Source organism: Sander lucioperca, chromosome 19 (genome assembly GCF_008315115.2).
Source record: "Sander lucioperca isolate FBNREF2018 chromosome 19, SLUC_FBN_1.2, whole genome shotgun sequence".
Lineage (NCBI taxonomy): Eukaryota > Metazoa > Chordata > Actinopteri > Perciformes > Percidae > Sander > Sander lucioperca.
Window position 1 is genome coordinate 30,833,703 of NC_050191.1, and position 17,585 is coordinate 30,851,287.

A 17,585-nucleotide genomic window follows, 5' to 3' on the forward strand; every position below is an offset into this window, starting at 1 on the left:
GAGTGGGCCAGACCCTTCTCCGCAGCGCTGTGGAGGAAGGTCTGGCAATGCGAGACTACTAAAGGAGTTATCTAGCTCTGTTAACCGGGGTATGAGAACTTCGGGGTAAAGTGGTGTTTGAGAAACGCTTAAAGTGATGTAGTAGTGATGTTCATAGTAATTTCACCCTAGGCTGCTTTGCACCTTGACCTCGAGCCAAACAACCCCCTATAAGCTTTTTTCCCCTTGTTATAACGTTGGTCGAGTTAGCGTTATCAGCTGGTTAGCTTAGTGCAGGCGCTAATGGATCCACGTTTGTATCTCGTAAATTACCCCACTAATAATGCCCGGAATGATACCAAACTTCTACAGTAGTACAAATAGTTTCTGTACTTATAAAACGAGGCATTAGAAAGTTTGTAACTACACCAGAAGTATATTTAAATAACACTTTCCTGATGGAAACTCCTCTCGGCTGCTACCGCAAGATCCCGCGAGATCGCTGTGGAGGAGGGTCTGGCAAAGTGAGACTAGTTCTAATCTAGAAGCAGGAAGCTGTTTGGAGTGATGCAGAAGATGCGGGTGTACAGGCTAAATTAAATCAATAGATTATTTAAATGGTAAAAATAAGAGTTTCTTACCGGAGAGCACCACCTCGACCAGGTCGCCCTCGTGGATCTCCTCCGCTGCGGTCAGACGCTGCAGGATGTTGTCCGAGTTCAGGTCGTGGCGGAAGAGCAGGATCTTGTCGTACATCCCGAAAAATCCACATTCAGGGAACTGAGGAAGAGAAGAAGAGGAGGAGAGGAGGAGGAGAAGGTCAGGGATTGATGTTGACTCACCTGTGCAAATAATCGAATTTTGATCGCGATTTTGGCTCCTAACGATCACAAAAACAATGTCATTGAGAAAAACTATTCTTCTGCACATTGCATTCAGCAAGTAAACTCTTTTATCTTGTGTTCTGAATGACACGCACACTTTCGCCCGAACACTATACTCACTCAGCCAACATTTGAATTTTTTTTAATATTATTTAGCGGAATTTAAAAAAATATTCAACCAGATAACGGGAAGTATTTAGGGAAGTTTCACAGTTTAAAGTGTTTTTTTTTATTGGCCAAAATAATAGTGACCCTAACTCAGAGTGAAGTTACTGTTACAGAATATATATAATTTATTTTGTGATGTAGTCCTTTGTTCTGGTATGAGACATGAGGTGTACAAAGTTGGGAGTTTGGCCTGAGGGGAGCGCTCATGATTTCACATTGGACACAGAAGGTAAAGCTGAAAGGACAACAATGAGTTATAATCCACAGCTCTTGAGCAAGGCACTGCTCCAACCTTTGACCCCTGTCATGAAATGTCCTGACAGCTTGTCCTCATGACAACAACAACAGCGTTTCCATTGAAAGGGAAGTTTTTATTTCTATGACTCGATTCTTGTTCCCAAAGTTAACCATTACCTCACCTTTTACATATTAGGAAAGACGTGTACTGAAACACACCGTGTGTGTGTGTGTGTGTGTGTGTGTGTGTGTGTGTGTGTGTGTGTGTGTGTGTGTGTGTGTGACTGTGTGTGTGTGTGTGTATATACACTCTTGTGTGATGTGTATGTGTGTACTCTTTTGTGTGACTGTGTGTGTGTGTGACTGTGTGTGTGTGTGTGTGTGTGTGTGTGTGTGTGTGTGCGCATGCGTGCGTGCGTGCGTGTGCGCATGTGTGTGAGAGACTGTGTGTGTGTGTGTGTGTGTGTGAGACAGTGTGTGTGAGACTGTGTGTGTGTGTGTGTGTGTGTGTGTGTGTGAGAGAGAGACTGTGTGTGACTGTGTGTGTGTGTGTGTGTGTGTGTGTGTGTGTGTGTGTGTGTGTGTGTGTGTGAGAGACTGTGTGTGTGTGTGTGTGTGTGTGTGAGACAGTGTGTGTGAGACTGTGTGTGTGTGTGTGTGTGTGTGTGTGTGTGTGTGTGTGTGTGTGTGTGTGTGAGAGAGAGACTGTGTGTGACTGTGTGTGTGTGTGTGTGTGTGTGTGTGTGTGTGTGTGTGAGAGAGAGACTGTGTGTGACTGTGTGTGTGTGTGTGTGTGTGTGTGTGTGTGTGTGTGTGTGTGTGTGAGAGAGAGACTGTGTGTGTGTGTGTGTGTGTGTGTGTGTGTGTGTGTGTGTGTGTGTGTGTGTGTGTGTGTGTGTGTGAGACTGTGTGTGTGTGTGTGTGTGTGTGACTGTGTGTGTGTGTGTGTGTGTGTGTGTGAATTGTTTGTGTGTCTAACAGTGGCTGTAGAAAACCAACCACCATTTACAGTCTCTGATTTTCTGGTTAAAAAAAACACCAGAGGTTTTTCTTCCCAAAACACGAAGGTTTCCGAGCAGCTAGATCCTCTTTATAAAGAACCTTAAATACCATGTGACGGTAGGTTCAAGTTTGGGTTACTGTCCTTTTCAGATGTGACTCTCTCTTTCTCTCTCTCTCTCTCTCTCTCTCTCTCAACGTTTCCAGCCATCCACAGTGAGAAACAGTCAAACGTTTCAGGCTGTCTAATCTACTCTACGGGTAAAAATAATAAAACTTAAAATAGTATGTAGAACATTGACGAACAGACGGTCAAGTCTAGGAAAAAGTCAACAGAACCAGTTCCCTAAGCTACCCAGATCAAAAGGGGCAATATTGGGAGTGATCCCTGATCACTACAGGAATTGTAGTTTTTCATACTAGAATTTTTTCTTTTATCAGTTTCAATAAAAAAAAAAAGTTTCATATTTTACAAAGTTACACTGTAATGCAGCTGTAAGTGAAGATGTATTTGTTTTTTTTCTCTTAATTGCCTGTAAGAAAGCTTTGTTGCACACCTCTTTTGTCGGGCAGGTCCGTAGGATATGATCAAAAGTAGCAGATCAAAAGCTTAGAGAAGAGTCCCGCACACTGACCATTACGCAAGCAATAATTTATTTAGAAAAAAATACAACATTTCGGTCTCAGACCTTCATCAGGTCTCTTAATTGCCTGTAAAATGTAACTAAAACTATAAAGCAGAGGCTAAAACTTTTGAAATCATTGGTCTGGTCTGGTGTCTCAGATCATGTGCCTTTATGTGAATGATTCAACCTTCCTGGGTACTAAGTTCATGTGATTTCCTCTGAATTGAGGACTCTAAGGAAAACTAAGAAACAAAAAAAACTAAATTAAAACTATCCAGTGCTTAAAGCTTTAGTGTGCAACTGTGTGGAGGAGGGGTGGGGGTGCGATCACAGAAGGCTTGTATCATGTGGACGCGCTGACAGTGTTGTCATTACTTCGAATTCCTCGCGGGGGCGACAGAAACTACGCACTGTAGCTTTAAAGAAACGTCACTTTGAAGATTTCGTCCATATACAATTTGACAGATAATCCTAAAATGTGTGAGAAAAGACTAAATCTCATTAAATTTGCATTAAATTGAACTCATTAAAAAGGTTTACTAGAGCAAAAAAAATAATGTTTAGAATAGAATACAACTTTATTGTCCAGTCAAGGCCGAAAAAACATCCTAGTACATCAATGCAAACATACACACATCATACACACAGTGGACAACATTCTTCCTATGTAGAAAGGTGCAGATTAGTGCAGTTTATTATTTAGTTGTATTGCACTAGGTATAAAAGATCTCTTATATTTAACTAAAAATGTCTACATTAATGGGCCAAAGTTAACGCTGTTGAACTCAAGAGTAGGCCTGCACGATTCGGGGGAAAAGATTTTTTAGCTTAGAATTAGGGCTGCCACCTCTTAGTCGATTAGTCGACTAATCGGTCGTTTTGGTCATGGTCGACTAAGATTTCTTTAGTTGATGAGTCATTTTTTATGATTATTCATGCTTAATTACTCATTTCCAAGAAACTTATGAGCACATTTCTGGTAAGCACAAGATTTAAAGTGGTGCTTTTGCAGGATTAATTGTGGAGAAACTCAGTTTTACAGATGGTTCATTAACTACATTTATATTGTGCTTTTCTAGTCTTAACCACCTCTCAAAGAGCACAGCTCTGTCGATTACATCAACTAATCGATTAATCGACAAAATCACATGGTAAGTGTTAGTCGACTAAGAATTTCTTTAGTCGAGGACAGCCCTACTTAGAATTGATATCACGATTTTCTGCCACGATTTTTTTCTCACAAAGTGTAATGTTTATTGCAGACATGAACCATGACAAAACAAAACTAATTGGCAGTACCAAACATAGATTGTTTTGGCACCTAGAGCACATTGATCATCACCACAAGCCTGTAAACATAGAGGCTTCAATGAAGAGAAGGGAGAGCATTGCAGCGCTTCGGAGCGCTTTGAAACCTTTTTTATACCGTCTGTTTAAAATTGACAGAAGAAAGTAGTAGCGTTTGTGATGCAGTCGGCTCGTAAAATTAAATGAGAATCAAAGTCTTAAAATCAAAGTTATTTAAAAATTAAATCGTGAACAGGGTGAATCGAGATCGCGATTTTATAACGATTAATCGTGCAGGCCTACTCAAGAGGATGTATCTCATGAGGCTTATCTGTTAAGACTTGGTGAACGGTGTTTGTTGTTATGGTAAAGTGTGTGTACTGGATCTGGGCTTCAGCAGCAGTCTCTGCACACAGACGGGCAGGCAGGTGAAGCAGCTTCCTGCCCTGAGCGGCGCTCCGTGTTTGCAGGATGTTAGCAGGTTGCAGGCAGCATGGATGCCGCAGCGCAACACTGACAGCAGCAAACCCAACCGTCAGGTGACGAGGCTAATGCTTGCTAGATAGTCTCTCTCTCTCTCTCTCTCTCTCATCATGCACAAAATACAATCAAGCCATTCACCTACGAATCAAATCCCAGGCTAACGTCCCACACACACACAGTCCATCATGAATTATGGATCCCTGTCACTGACACCCAGCTGTCATTAGCCACGATGCTACACGCCACCGCTGAAACAAATAAGAAAGTGACAGACGGAAACACAGAGAACAACTCTGATCCTAAAGAAAAAGACTTGTTTCCGTTCTGGAAAAGTTCTCTCAGCAGTTCAAGACAAACTAACAAACCTATGACAGTATCCTCCGTTGAATTACAACCCATGAATGGACTATGAGACAACTGGCCCCTGGGAGGGCACACACGGGTCAAAGACCCCTAGTTAGTCAGGAGCAAGACGCCCAGACTGAAACCCTGCCACACGATTACAGTGACGCAGCTGTGTCTCTTGGTGGTCGTCTTGTTTCTCCCTGTGGTCAGTTTGATGTCTCTATGTGGACATTTTGCGTCTCTCGGTGGTCATTTTGGTTTCTCTCTCTGTAGTCAACTTGATCTTTGTTGTGGGGGTCTCGCGTCTCTTTTTGGTCGCTCTGCGTCTCTCGGTGGTCGTTTTGCAGCTCTTTGTGGACATTTCGTGTCTCTCTGTGGTCGTTTTCCGTCTCTCTATAGTCGTATTACGTCTCTTTGTGATTGTTTCGTGTCTCCCTGTGGTCGTTTTGCGTCTCTTTGTGGACATTTTGTTTTCCCGGCGTGGTTGTTTAGCGTCTCTTTGTAGTTATTGTGACACAATTTGATGTTGTTTTGTGTCTCTTTCTAGTCATTCTACATCCTCTAGCATAGTTTTAACATCTTATCATATATCCTATGTACAACTCATTCAAAATAAGCTGTTTGGTTGCATAAGTATATATATATATATATATATATATATATCTTTTTTTTTTTTTTTTCCACAAACAATTGTGTATCTGTCCTCTCATTATGAAACCAGGACTAAGCAAGAAGCTGGAGAAAAAAAGAAATCCTCCAATCCATGAGGAGCGGGTGAGGTCTGAAACATGACGATGCATTCAGGCCACGTCCAATCGCATCAGAGCCAGCCGTCAGCTGTGCTGCTCATTCGCTGAGGTGAGCAGAGAATCACAGCAAGAGGCCTGTTAATGGACAAGAGTGTGTGTTTAATACACAGTGATCCCCTCTTTACGGCTAATCCTCCATTAACCGGGCTCAGCGCACACACACACACACACACACACACACACACAAGATTGTTTCACTATCTTTGTGGGTACCCGGCATTGACATAATGCATTCCCTAGTCCCTTACCCTAACCTTAACCATCACAACTAAATGCCTAACCTTAACCCTTACCCTCACCCTAACCATAACCTAATTCTAACCCTAATCCTAAAACCAAGTCTTAACCCTCAAACAGTCCTTTAACCTTGTGGGGTCCAGCATTTTGGGCCCCACAAGGCTGTGCAGACCCCACAAGTATACTGTATTCCCCGGTTTTTGGACCCCACGAATATAGTAAAGCACACACACACACACACACACACACACACACACACTTTAGGGTCACAGAGGCCAAAACCTCCAGGCCTTGCAGTGACCTTTGACCCTGCTGGAGCAGGAGCAGAGGTAGCGGAGAGGTCTCTTACTTTAGGGCATGTTCAAGGAGACCGAAAATCCTGGGTCTAAAAAAGGAGCACAGCAGCCTCAACATCCGGTCATTAAAGCACCATGAAACACATACCGTAACTGCTTCATGAATGTGACGTTTAAAACATGATTTATACTTCTTACTTCATGTGCACATTTCGGACATTTGAAATCGCTTATTCCGACATTTTTTGTTTTGTTTTCACTAACACCAACTTACTACCACTAGTTTTACACTACTTTTTGGAATTCATGGTCAATAAACTTCATGTATATAGAGTTATACCTAATATTTGAGTTAAAAAAAAGCAGAAATGATGAATTATTTTGACTAATAGTTAAGATCAGAGGAGCGTATGTTGAGTGGATGAGTTTAGTCAGGATACTGATTTGAAACCATTTCAATTTTCACCCGAAATTCAATGAAAGTGATCAATTGTATTTGCAAAGAGCGTTGTATGTAGGGCTGCAACTAACGATTATTTTCATAGTCAATGAATCTGTCGATTATTTTCTCGATTAATCGATTAGTTGTTTGATCTATAAAAATGTCAAACATGTCTTGTTTTGTCCAAAACTCAAAAGATATTCAGTTTACTGTCACAGAGGAGAGAAGACACTAGAAGATATTCACATTTAACAAGATGGAATCAGAGAAATCTTATTTTTTTAAATAAAAAAATGACTCAAACGATTAATCGATTATCCAAATAGTTGGCGATTAATTTAATAGTTGACAACCAATCGATTAATCGATTCATCGTTGCACCTCTAGTTGTATGGAATCCATCCTTTTTTTGTGGTAGTTTGGTTAAAAAGAAACCCATATTTCTGATATAGACATTTTTAAAAAGGGGTCAAATTTGACCCAAGGACAACAGGAGGGTTAATACAGACGGACCAACAGGAGCTTATCGTCTCATATCTCCTCACACATCTGACAGCAGCTTATAACTGATATCTGAACCGGCAGTGACGAGAAGAGCACATGCAGATGAAAACAGCTGTTGGCTCCCGCTACAGAACGCTAAGAGCCTTTCAGCTGCAATACACCCTTTTAAACGTGCGCGTAGAGTCAAGCCAGGAGGGGACGAGGTTAAAAGGAACTGATGGGAAATATGAACAAGGTAAACAGCCGCGTGCGTCGGCTGCATCCGCTCGCTCTCCGTCACCTCACTCAGGGAACAACAGGAAGCAGCGGCGACTGGGTCAAGGTTGTCAGTGTGAGGAGTGTGTGTGGGAGTTTCATTCATCCACATCCACTGAAAATCTGTGCTGGAAGCCACAAATAGGGGTGCAACGGATCGCAAAACTCACGGTTCGGATCGCCGTTTTGAGTCACAGATCAGAGATACATTTTTGGATCAGCCCAAAAAAAAAAAAAGTCATTTATTATGACTTTGTGAAAATGCTGTTAAATGACAAAAACAGATGAGAAAAGGGTATTTTACAATAACTTTAAATGAGGTTTACCAGTTTCAAGTAAACGCAACATTCACGTCTGTGTTGTTTTTCCGACAACAGCAGTGACCAAGTGCTAGTTTGTGTCTTTTAGCTCATAGCTTTAGCGGCTGACTGTTGTACATCCCGCTGCTGGAATCCTCTACAGTGAAATACAGTCACACTTTTACACCGTTTAGCCGACAGCATTTTAACCGTGTTTAATCCAGCTACTAGCTAACGGTAACGTTTGGCTAACATCAACATTACCTGCTGCCAAGTGTACAGTTAGCATTAACTAGCGTGACATGCAGTGATGCTTCTGTGGCCTCTCAAAAAAATTTGATACCGGTACCGATACCAATACCGTGACTTCGATATCGGTTCCTAAACCATACTTTTTTTCCGATAACAATTTCATAAAACAAAAAGAAATTACAACATTACGCATTACGGCACAAATCTGTGCATTTACTTCTCAGCTCCTGCTACGTGAGCTCGTCTCCGTTTTCCTGCGTGTCTCTAAGACGTGTAACGTTAGACAGTCAATGGACCTTTTGCACAGCAGACATTTGACTTGTCATAGTAGGAAAAGCACAGCTGAAATTAATAACCTTAACGATGGCTGATGGCTCAGTTCCATCAAGTGTCCCAGTAAGATATTTCAGTGAGTCAGCATGAACAACACCAGGACCTCTCCTAAGAGGAATGCAGCCATCATTAATGGTTTGGAATACACCTGTGCTTTTCCTACTATGACATGTCAACATGTCTGCCGTGAAAAAGGTCTATCACAGACATTATTAGATCATGCCCCGAATAGGAGCCCAGGATATGTAGCAGCCTTTCGAGATATGTAGAAGCCATTCACGGTATGTAGCGGTCTTTCACAATATGTAGCGGCCTTTCACGGTATGTAGCAGCCTTAACGATATGTAGCAGCCTTTCGAGATATGTAGAAGCCATTCACGGTATGTAGCGGTCTTTACAATATGTAGCAGCCTTTCACGGTATGTAGCAGCCTTTACGATATGTAGCGGCCTTTCATGGTATGTAGCTGTCTTTCACGGTATGTAGCAGCCTTTACGATATGTAGCAGCCTTTACGATATGTAGCGGTCTTTCACGGTATGTAGCAGCCTTTACGATATGTAGCGGCCTTTACGATATGTAGCGGCCTTTACGATATGTAGCGGCCTTTACGATATGTAGCGGCCTTTACGATATGTAGCAGCCTTTACGATATGTAGCAGCCTTTACGATATGTAGCGGTCTTTCATGGTATGTAGCTGTCTTTCACGGTATGTAGCAGCCTTTACGATATGTAGCAGCCTTTACGATATGTAGCGGTCTTTCACGGTATGTAGCAGCCTTTACGATATGTAGCGGCCTTTACGATATGTAGCGGCCTTTACGATATGTAGCGGTCTTTCACGGTATGTAGCAGCCTTTACGATATGTAGCGGCCTTTACGATATGTAGCGGCCTTTACGATATGTAGCGGCCTTTACGATATGTAGCAGCCTTTACGATATGTAGCGGTCTTTCACGGTATGTAGCAGCCTTTCACGGTATGTAGCGGTCTTTACGATATGTAGCAGCCTTTCACGGTATGTAGCGGTCTTTACGATATGTAGCAGCCTTTCACGGTATGTAGCGGTCTTTACGATATGTAGCAGCCTTTCACGGTATGTAGCGGTTTTTCACAATATGTAGCAGCCTTTACGATATGGTTATTGCACCAGTTGATATCGCTAAACGATATATTGTGCAGCCCTATCTCAAAAGGTCAAACTTAAAACTTGCAAAAAAATACATTTGTGTAGTGGTAAACTATTGGTCTTTTATTTGTTTGATATGATGTCCTTTTGTTTACAGTTCCATCTGCTTCTGTCTCAATGATCAGTCTTTTGCTCTCTCTATCACGTTTGCAGCGCCCCCAGTTCTCTCGTTTGCGCTTCCAAACTCTTTTTTCAGCAGTCATCCAGAACAAGTGTTTTTTTTTTTGCTTGGGGAGAAGATGTGTTAACACTCTGAGTGATCTTTATTTTGATTTGCTTAGAATCTGCAGAACATTCTGCAGCCACAGGTTGCGTGCAGCCCTGCTCATTACGGTGTTGAGACACTAAAGATCTGGCTGAAGCCCCGTTAACGTCCTGCAGCAGACACACCTGCTGCTGACCCGTTTAAATAACATCACCCGTCCTGACATTATGGATGCAAATGAGCGCCAGATATCCGGGTTAGATTTGGCCCGTCGGACGGAGCAAAGTAAATATTAAACTGGGATTGATTTCCGGTTTCTCGTCAGATGACATCAGTGAGACGGAAACTTAGCCCACTTCCTGTTTCTTATCAGATCCACAGGTAAAGTATAGGAGCAGAGGAAGGAGGACATTGATATTTTAAAATCTGGTCCCTTGCAGATTTTGATCCGGCACGCATATCAATTCAGGTTCACAATACATTTTGGACCACCTAGTTTTCGGCACTTTTTGCAACGTTTTTGGCGCATTTGTCGACGCTTTAAGCGTTTATTTCGACGTTTTTTACCATTATTTCAATGTTTTTGCCAATTTTTCCAACGTTTTTGTTGCTTTTAACATTTTTGTTGCTTTTCTATAAGGCCAAGGACCTTTTTTATGACCTTTTTGGGGGGCTTTATGAGGCCCAAACTGTTAAGTGAGAAAACTATATGACACATGCAATTATACAGTCAACATAATTGACTTTTTCTCTTAAAGCGTAACTCTCGTCAAAATGCAACCTAGGGTCTTTTTGTGAATGTACCAGAGTCAAACTTTAGTTTAAAAGCATATTTAGGACGGAATCGCCACTTTTAAGACTGACCGTATTCTCGTTTTTAGGTCAAATGGCCTTTTGAATGGGAGTGCTTGAGGCACTTTTATGCTAGCCTCAAAACAGCTATTTTTAAAACATTAAGAAGGCTCGACACAACATGAGACTCTGCTCCAAGTATCACCAGGGGCTCTGCACCTTAACGAAAGCATTGACAACATTGGTTGTGTACCCAGAGTTTACTAAAAAGAAAGGTTGCAGCCATTTTATCAGTCAAAAACAATTGATTTCCAAATGCAATGTAACAGGGAGGAGAGTAAAGATGGAAAGCTCCTAAAGCTTAGTTCCATATAAATGCACGGATTATTGTCGTTATTGAAAAACACTATTGACCTCATAGTTGAAAAAGGAGCCTCGTATGGAGTCCGTTCATTCGCATTCGGATATCGACTCGTTTTGACTGCAGAGGTGGTAGCGGCCGGAAACAACAAGAGCTACGGTGAGTTGTTCAAAACCTTTTTTAGTAAACTCTGGGTACACAAACAATGTTGTCAATGCTTCTGTTAAGGTGTAGAGCCCCTGGTGATACTTGGAGCAAAGTCTCATGTTGTGTCGAGCCTTCTTAGTGGTTTAAAAATAGCTATTTTGAGGCTAGCATAAAAGTGCCCCTAGCACTCCCATTCAAAAGGCCATTTGACCAAAAAACGAGAATACGGTCAGTCTTAAAAGTGGCGATTCCGTCCTAAATATGCTTTTAAACTAAAGTTTGACTCGGGTACATTCACAAAAAGACCCTAGGTTGCATTTTGGCGAGAGTTACGCTTTAAATAAAAGCATGTCAATAAACTCTACATGTCTGGCCCTTGGTGAAGTTGAGTCTGACCTCTTGGTTTAGAGGAATGACAGCAGGACACAGAATTTAAAAAGTGATTTTATAACACCATTTAGTTTCAGACAGCAGCTGTGTGGGACATTCAGGATCAACTGGTGCTTTTGAGGATTTTGTTTGTCTAATGAGTTTGAAAGGTTAAGCGGGGATTTTAAAAAGTTAAGAGAGCGCGAGTGAGAGTCAGACGGACCCAGTAAATGGTTGTTAATTCATTGCGTTACATAAAAGAAAAAGAAATGACTGGATTAAACCTGCAGGGTTCAACAATAAAGGGTTGCCCGATGGCCCGGGGCAAGTGAAACGCCACGTCGGGTAGAAATATAATCTGATTAAGTAAATATATGAAAAAGAAAAAAATTAACATATATATAAGTGTTAACATTAAAAACATGAAAATAATCACAGCCAAAGTTTGTCATGAAACATTAGCAGAGTCTCTCTCTCTCTCTCTCTCTCTCTCTCTCTCTCTCTCTCTCTCTCTCTCTCTCTCTCTCTCTCTCTCTCTCTCTCTCTCTCTCTCTCTCTCTCTCTCCTCTCTCTCTCCTCTCTCTCTCCTCTCTCTCTCTCTCTCTCTCTCTCTCAAAATGAGAGTTTCTTATTGGATAATAAAATGTTTAAGTTTCCTAAAACAGGAATTCAGAGTCACATTAACAACTTTTTGTAAAAAAGTTGAAATTATGTAGTTTGAAGTTGGCAAATTAATTCCTATGAAAACATAAATTGAAAGACATTTTTAATTTAATATGTTGTGTTAGTGTGAGGGGGTGCAGCGGAGAACACACACACACACACACACACACACACACACACACACACACACACACACACACACACACACACACACACACACACACACACACACACCTCAGACCTGAAGCCTCCCACAGACAAACCTCACAGCTTTATGATGTGGACACAAAAGCAGGAAAAAGAAAATTGCAGTGATGATGTCATTTTGTAGGCCAAACAAACTGGAATCCGTTTCCACCGCGACCTCCTACGGGAGGTTCCTGCTTTAGGTTTAACTTTTGTATTTCCGTTTCATGCCACGTTATACTTCCCTACATTTATCTGACAGCATTTGTTGCTTTACAGATGAAGATGTTACATGAAAAACACACGATTATAAAGTTTATAAAAGACAAAACATAGTCAAAGATGAAACCAGTGGTTCCCAGTCTTTTGGATAGACTAGGGGTGCTGAAATTAGTCACTGCATCGATGCATCACGATGCGGACCGCATCCATTCAGTGACAATCGATTATAGCCTACTGACGTTACCTGTTGAGTTTACGGTCGCTGCTGTTATGTTTTTGCCTTATGTCGGTTGTCTGCTGTGTTCAGACGCCGCTACATTCAGGAAGTGTCTTTTTAAGAGCAGATACAATGAAAAGGGGAGTTCATACATATCTGACTGCTTGAATTTGTTGATAAAAAACCATGTGTAGTAATAGATAATAATACTGAGGAGGTGACAGGATAATCACAATCGCATCGAATCATGAGACCAGTGAAGATTCACACCTCTAATAGGTTGGGAAGTTAATTTTTAAACAAAAACTCTAAACAATCTCTGGTTCAAGCTTCTTAAATATGAAGATTTGGTGCTTTAGATCATTATAAACTACTTATTTTGGGGGTCTTGGACATTTAAAGATGTTTGCTATGATTGACAGGTCTCTCCACCTGCCATGTGTATGAATCAGACATAGGGTGTCTTGATTCTCCAAATCCACGATTCGATTTTAAGGTCACGATTCCATTACAATTCCAATTTTTTCAACAGTGACGGCAATGCTGCAATAAGAGCCACTAGATGGCAGAAGGGTACTTTAGAGCAACAGTTTGAGTTTCTCAGAGTTTACGAGGTGGAGTTGAATGCACCATGATTTTAATAAGGTGCACATGAACACACAACGAAACAAAACGGCTAAACGTTGGCACACGGATTTTCCATTTCTGTTGTTTCTCCGTCATCTCGGACTCCGGCAGTGGCCATGGTGTCTGGAAAAGAGCAGCTGCAAGCTACCGCTAAGCTAACTTTACCCTGTGTCTTTAGCTGCATGCTACCAGCCGGCTGTGACTCAGGTACAGCGGTCGCCTAACAATCGGAAGGTTGGTGGTTCGATCCCTGGCCCTGCCATGACAAATTGTCCTTGGGCAACACACTGAACCCCAAATTGCTCACGATGCTGCGCCATCGGAGTTTTAATGCGTGCGATGGTTTATCTGATGAGCAGGTGGCACTTTGTATGGCAGCCTTGGCCACAGTGTATGGATGTGTGAGAATGGTTCCCGTGTAAAGGCGTGTTAAGGGGTCATTAAGACTAGAAAAGCGCTACATAAATACGGTCCACTTACATTTACCAGCCGGTAAGCTACACTGGGTCTGCTGTTGTTTCTTTGGACGTGCGCAAATAGGCAGGGGTGGAGAGAGATAACAAACCGGGGAAATCACTGATCCTGCTTTTGATTTTGATAGTCGACAGCTCATTTTGATCGATTTTTGATTCAAAATTTAAACTGTGGCACCCCTAATCAGTAAGATATTATACACTGTGGGAACAGTGGGCAGCACTGAGAGACTAACTGACCACCCTGCTGCTTCTCCAACACAACACACAGCTGTGAAACAGGAAGTGAAGAGCGTTGACGCAGCAACACCGACCACAAAGCGACATTCCCTTCCCTAAGACTTTTCCTCAGCCAGAGACAAGAGACGGCCAGTGAAAGTATGTTGCAACAAAGCTGCATGCAAAAAAATCTAAATAATCTCTGATTGATTTTTGGGACTGGTCATCCAGTCAATCAATCACTGAAAGGTTGGAAAAGTAACAACAGTAGGAGTCAACGGAAGAAGGTCAGATGAGCGCATCGTCGGGATTCCCCTCTGCTGTCATGCTCTGCAAAACAGGTGTGTGTGTGTGTGTGTGTGTGTGTGTGTAATGCATTTAGGGCACAGGTGGTTTGTTCAGTGCGAGTGGTGAAAACCAGTAGATGGCGAGAGATAAAGTGTAGCTGGGAGCAGAGAGGGCGGATGCCTGAACTCGAACACTTGGAGAAAAAAAGTTACACCGAGTTTAACAAAACTCTGCGTCCAAGACCATGCAGATTACAAAATAGTGGTGTTTTCGCAATTTGGAATTATGACTTCGGGATCATATAATTCTGAAATATTTCCCTCGAAATGCCTACTGTTAGTCATACTGGCCTTTTCTATGAAAACACACGTCATTTACAAATAAAAAAAAAACTAATTTGTGCTGTGTTGTGGTAGATATAGGTATAATATGTAGTAAGGATTGCTTTCGATTTTTAAGCACAGAGCGGTCAAAGCTGGCCCCCCAGCGAAGGAAGAGAGGGAGCGCCGAACAAAGCCATGAATCGGAAGGATAAAACATTATTTTGTGATTGTTTTGCGGTGGTTTCGTTCTAAAGCCCAAACGCACCCGTGCTTTCTGCAGAAAGGTGCCACGTTGCCGGATTTTTTTGTGAAAATGCAGAGCTTCATGCTGTCTGTTTCGGTGTGTGTGTGTGACGGTTAAACTTGTGTGATGGTATGAGACGTGAGAGGGGCGTGACAAAGCCACGGTACCTGGGAATAAAAACGGGCTACACAACCTGCACACTGCCAGCCAATAACAGCGTTGTTGACGCCTTTAAACATCCGGCACACAGACAAATAAGAAGAAAATAGAAGTTAGAAGAGAGCTGTATCTCATAATCAGGAGAACTTTATCTGGTATTGATTAGATAAGGATAGCATAATTTGGAGAATTGTTATCATAATCACCAGTTTTTTCTTTTCCCTCCGTTTTGGGCAACATGATGAACCATTTGGTGGAATTTTTGTGGCACGAAAAAGAAAATCCCACAGCACACATAAGCAATTACCCGGTCCAATCAGAGATCAGAAGCCAAAACAAACGTACCTTCTGATCCACGATGGAGCAGACGAGCTCCCGGACGGCCGACAGCGAGTGGTCTCCGGGGTCGAGGGTGACCGTCTCCCGGGTAAGTCCGATCTGGAGCAGGAAGGAGACTCCATGGATGGAGCCCCGTGAGCTAGTGGGGCTGGCGGCCGCCCGGCTGCCGTTGGACAGCCGGCTGCAGAGGGTGGCTGGCGGGCTCGGGGACGGCGACGGGGTGGGCGGGACAGCGTGCGAAGGGAGGGCGGGGAAAGGCTGCAGCGAGGCCGGCGGCAGCGGGCTGTTGTCGGCAGACATTGGCTCTGCTATCTGTGACGTCGTCCAGACAGAAAGGCGCCGCAGGCGAACGACATCCAAAAAAATAAACAACGTGTTTGACTGCTCGGGGCTTCGTACGTCAGCCGAGCGTTTTCTGTCCCCGATCACATTTCTTACCGCTAAACTCCAGCGCGAAAGGTTTCCTCTCACTGACGGGCATCTCTGAGGTAGAAAGAAAACTATGAAGTCAAAGCTCTGGACGCAGCAGAGTTTAACTTAAAAAAAGGCTTCCTGCTTTATACCAACTAAATCCTCAGGCTTCCTGCTGGGTGGGACCGGGGACTGTGTTGAGAGCTACGGCAGCTCTGACGTTTCTGTTTACTGGTTTCACTGGCAGCTTCTGTTGAGAATAAAAGACAGCAGGTTAAAGAATTATTCCCAAAAGTGTATCTCTCTTTATCTATAAAGGATGTTCAGTTTGAACTAGGGATGCCCCGAATCCAGATTTTTAGGGTTCGGCCAAATACCGAATCCACTGGTTAAGATTCTGCTGAATCCAAAACTGAATCCTCCTCCCATCCTCAGTCCATTACCACAGTAAACACACAGCCGTCTGGTTAACACCAGTTTTTAGCCGTGACTGTCCTTCCTTTGCCGTACCTGAAGTTGCTGCATTTTGGCTGCTGTCTGTAGATTCCTTCATGCACAACTCGTATTCTTTCAGATGTTTCATACCAGATGTTGTAACAGCGGTGATGTTGTGTATAGTTTAGGGTCCTCGCCACCATGAGACAAATCAGCATTGCAGATTGAACATGTAGCTGGACTTGAATGGTCTTATTTTGACTGAAAGTTCTGCCAAACTACACTTTTTCTGCTCACGAGTTCCATTTCCACTTTCTCACAGCCTACTGCATTGAGCGCTCCACCTACGTAAACACCTTCCCGTAATCAACGGCGCCGTCATTACGTCGACCAGCGTAGCGTGCGTAGCGTGAGAGTAGGGTTCGGTTCGGTGGAAAAAAATTCTAAGGTTCGGCAGAAACCCAACCCCGTCAAAAAGCCCAATATTAGGCCGAATCTGAAGCTGAATCCTGGATTCGGTGCATCCCTAGTTTGAATAGAAATGTTGTAATTATTCAAAATGTTATCGCTGTCACTTTCCTTTCATATAAAGTAGTAATATGAACTTTAAATCATCAGACGATAAACAAGTCTTTCTACAATTCATCTACACAAAATGTCACTCTGGGAATGTAAAGGCTCGAAGTGCGTACGGTCATTAAAAACTATATTTATAGAATAGTCTAAAGATTAATATCAAACTACCACCCAGCCTTCCTCATATTTACAGCTCTGTGTCCAATGAGATTCTGGTGAAAGAAGGTAAATCAAACTACAAACTTTAACCTTTCCGATTAAGTTTGCACCAGACAAACGTGGCTGAAAAGAAGAAATGTAACCTCAAATATCAATAACAGCTGTGACCCTTAATTCTACTGTAAACTTTATATTGTTGTAGTCATATTCTCCATGCTATAATAAACTGAAACTCTGCAAGGACATTATGGTTGCTTTTGGTTCGTGAAAATGCTGCAAAACATCTGTATCAACTAGGGATGTAACGATTACCGGTGTAACGGTAAACCACGGTAAAAATGTTGACGATAACAATTACCGTTTTCATTTAAAATACCATTATTATCACGGTGGATTACCACAGTGTGGAAACCGTGTGTTCCCAGATTCATCCGAGTCTCCTGAAGTTGCCGCGCGGGCACTGCGTAGCCTACAACGTGCGTTTCTTGAAGTTGGAATCATGGCAGAATTAGGAGATGGCAGCGCTCAGGACATTTATCAGCCCTC

The 17,585-nt window shown here is 42.6% G+C and overlaps 1 protein-coding gene and 1 long non-coding RNA gene across 2 annotated transcripts in view; one reads left to right on the forward strand and one right to left on the reverse strand.

Annotated features, from left to right (window-relative positions):
• LOC116045381 (serine/threonine-protein kinase D3) overlaps positions 1-17,585 on the reverse strand; it is a 57,054-nt gene that overhangs the window by 37,571 nt on the left and 1,898 nt on the right. The window contains exons 2-3 of the mRNA XM_031293015.2: positions 15,465-16,119; positions 621-759 (exon numbers count right to left, since the gene is read on the reverse strand). Of these exons, the coding sequence (XP_031148875.1) occupies positions 621-759; positions 15,465-15,758 (433 nt within the window). The 5' untranslated portion in view covers positions 15,759-16,119. The remainder of the gene's footprint in view (positions 1-620; positions 760-15,464; positions 16,120-17,585) is intronic.
• Positions 6,598-7,252, forward strand: LOC118493851. The gene is made up of 2 exons (XR_004895883.1): positions 6,598-6,857; positions 7,180-7,252. It is a non-coding gene; the product is annotated as an uncharacterized LOC118493851 (long non-coding RNA).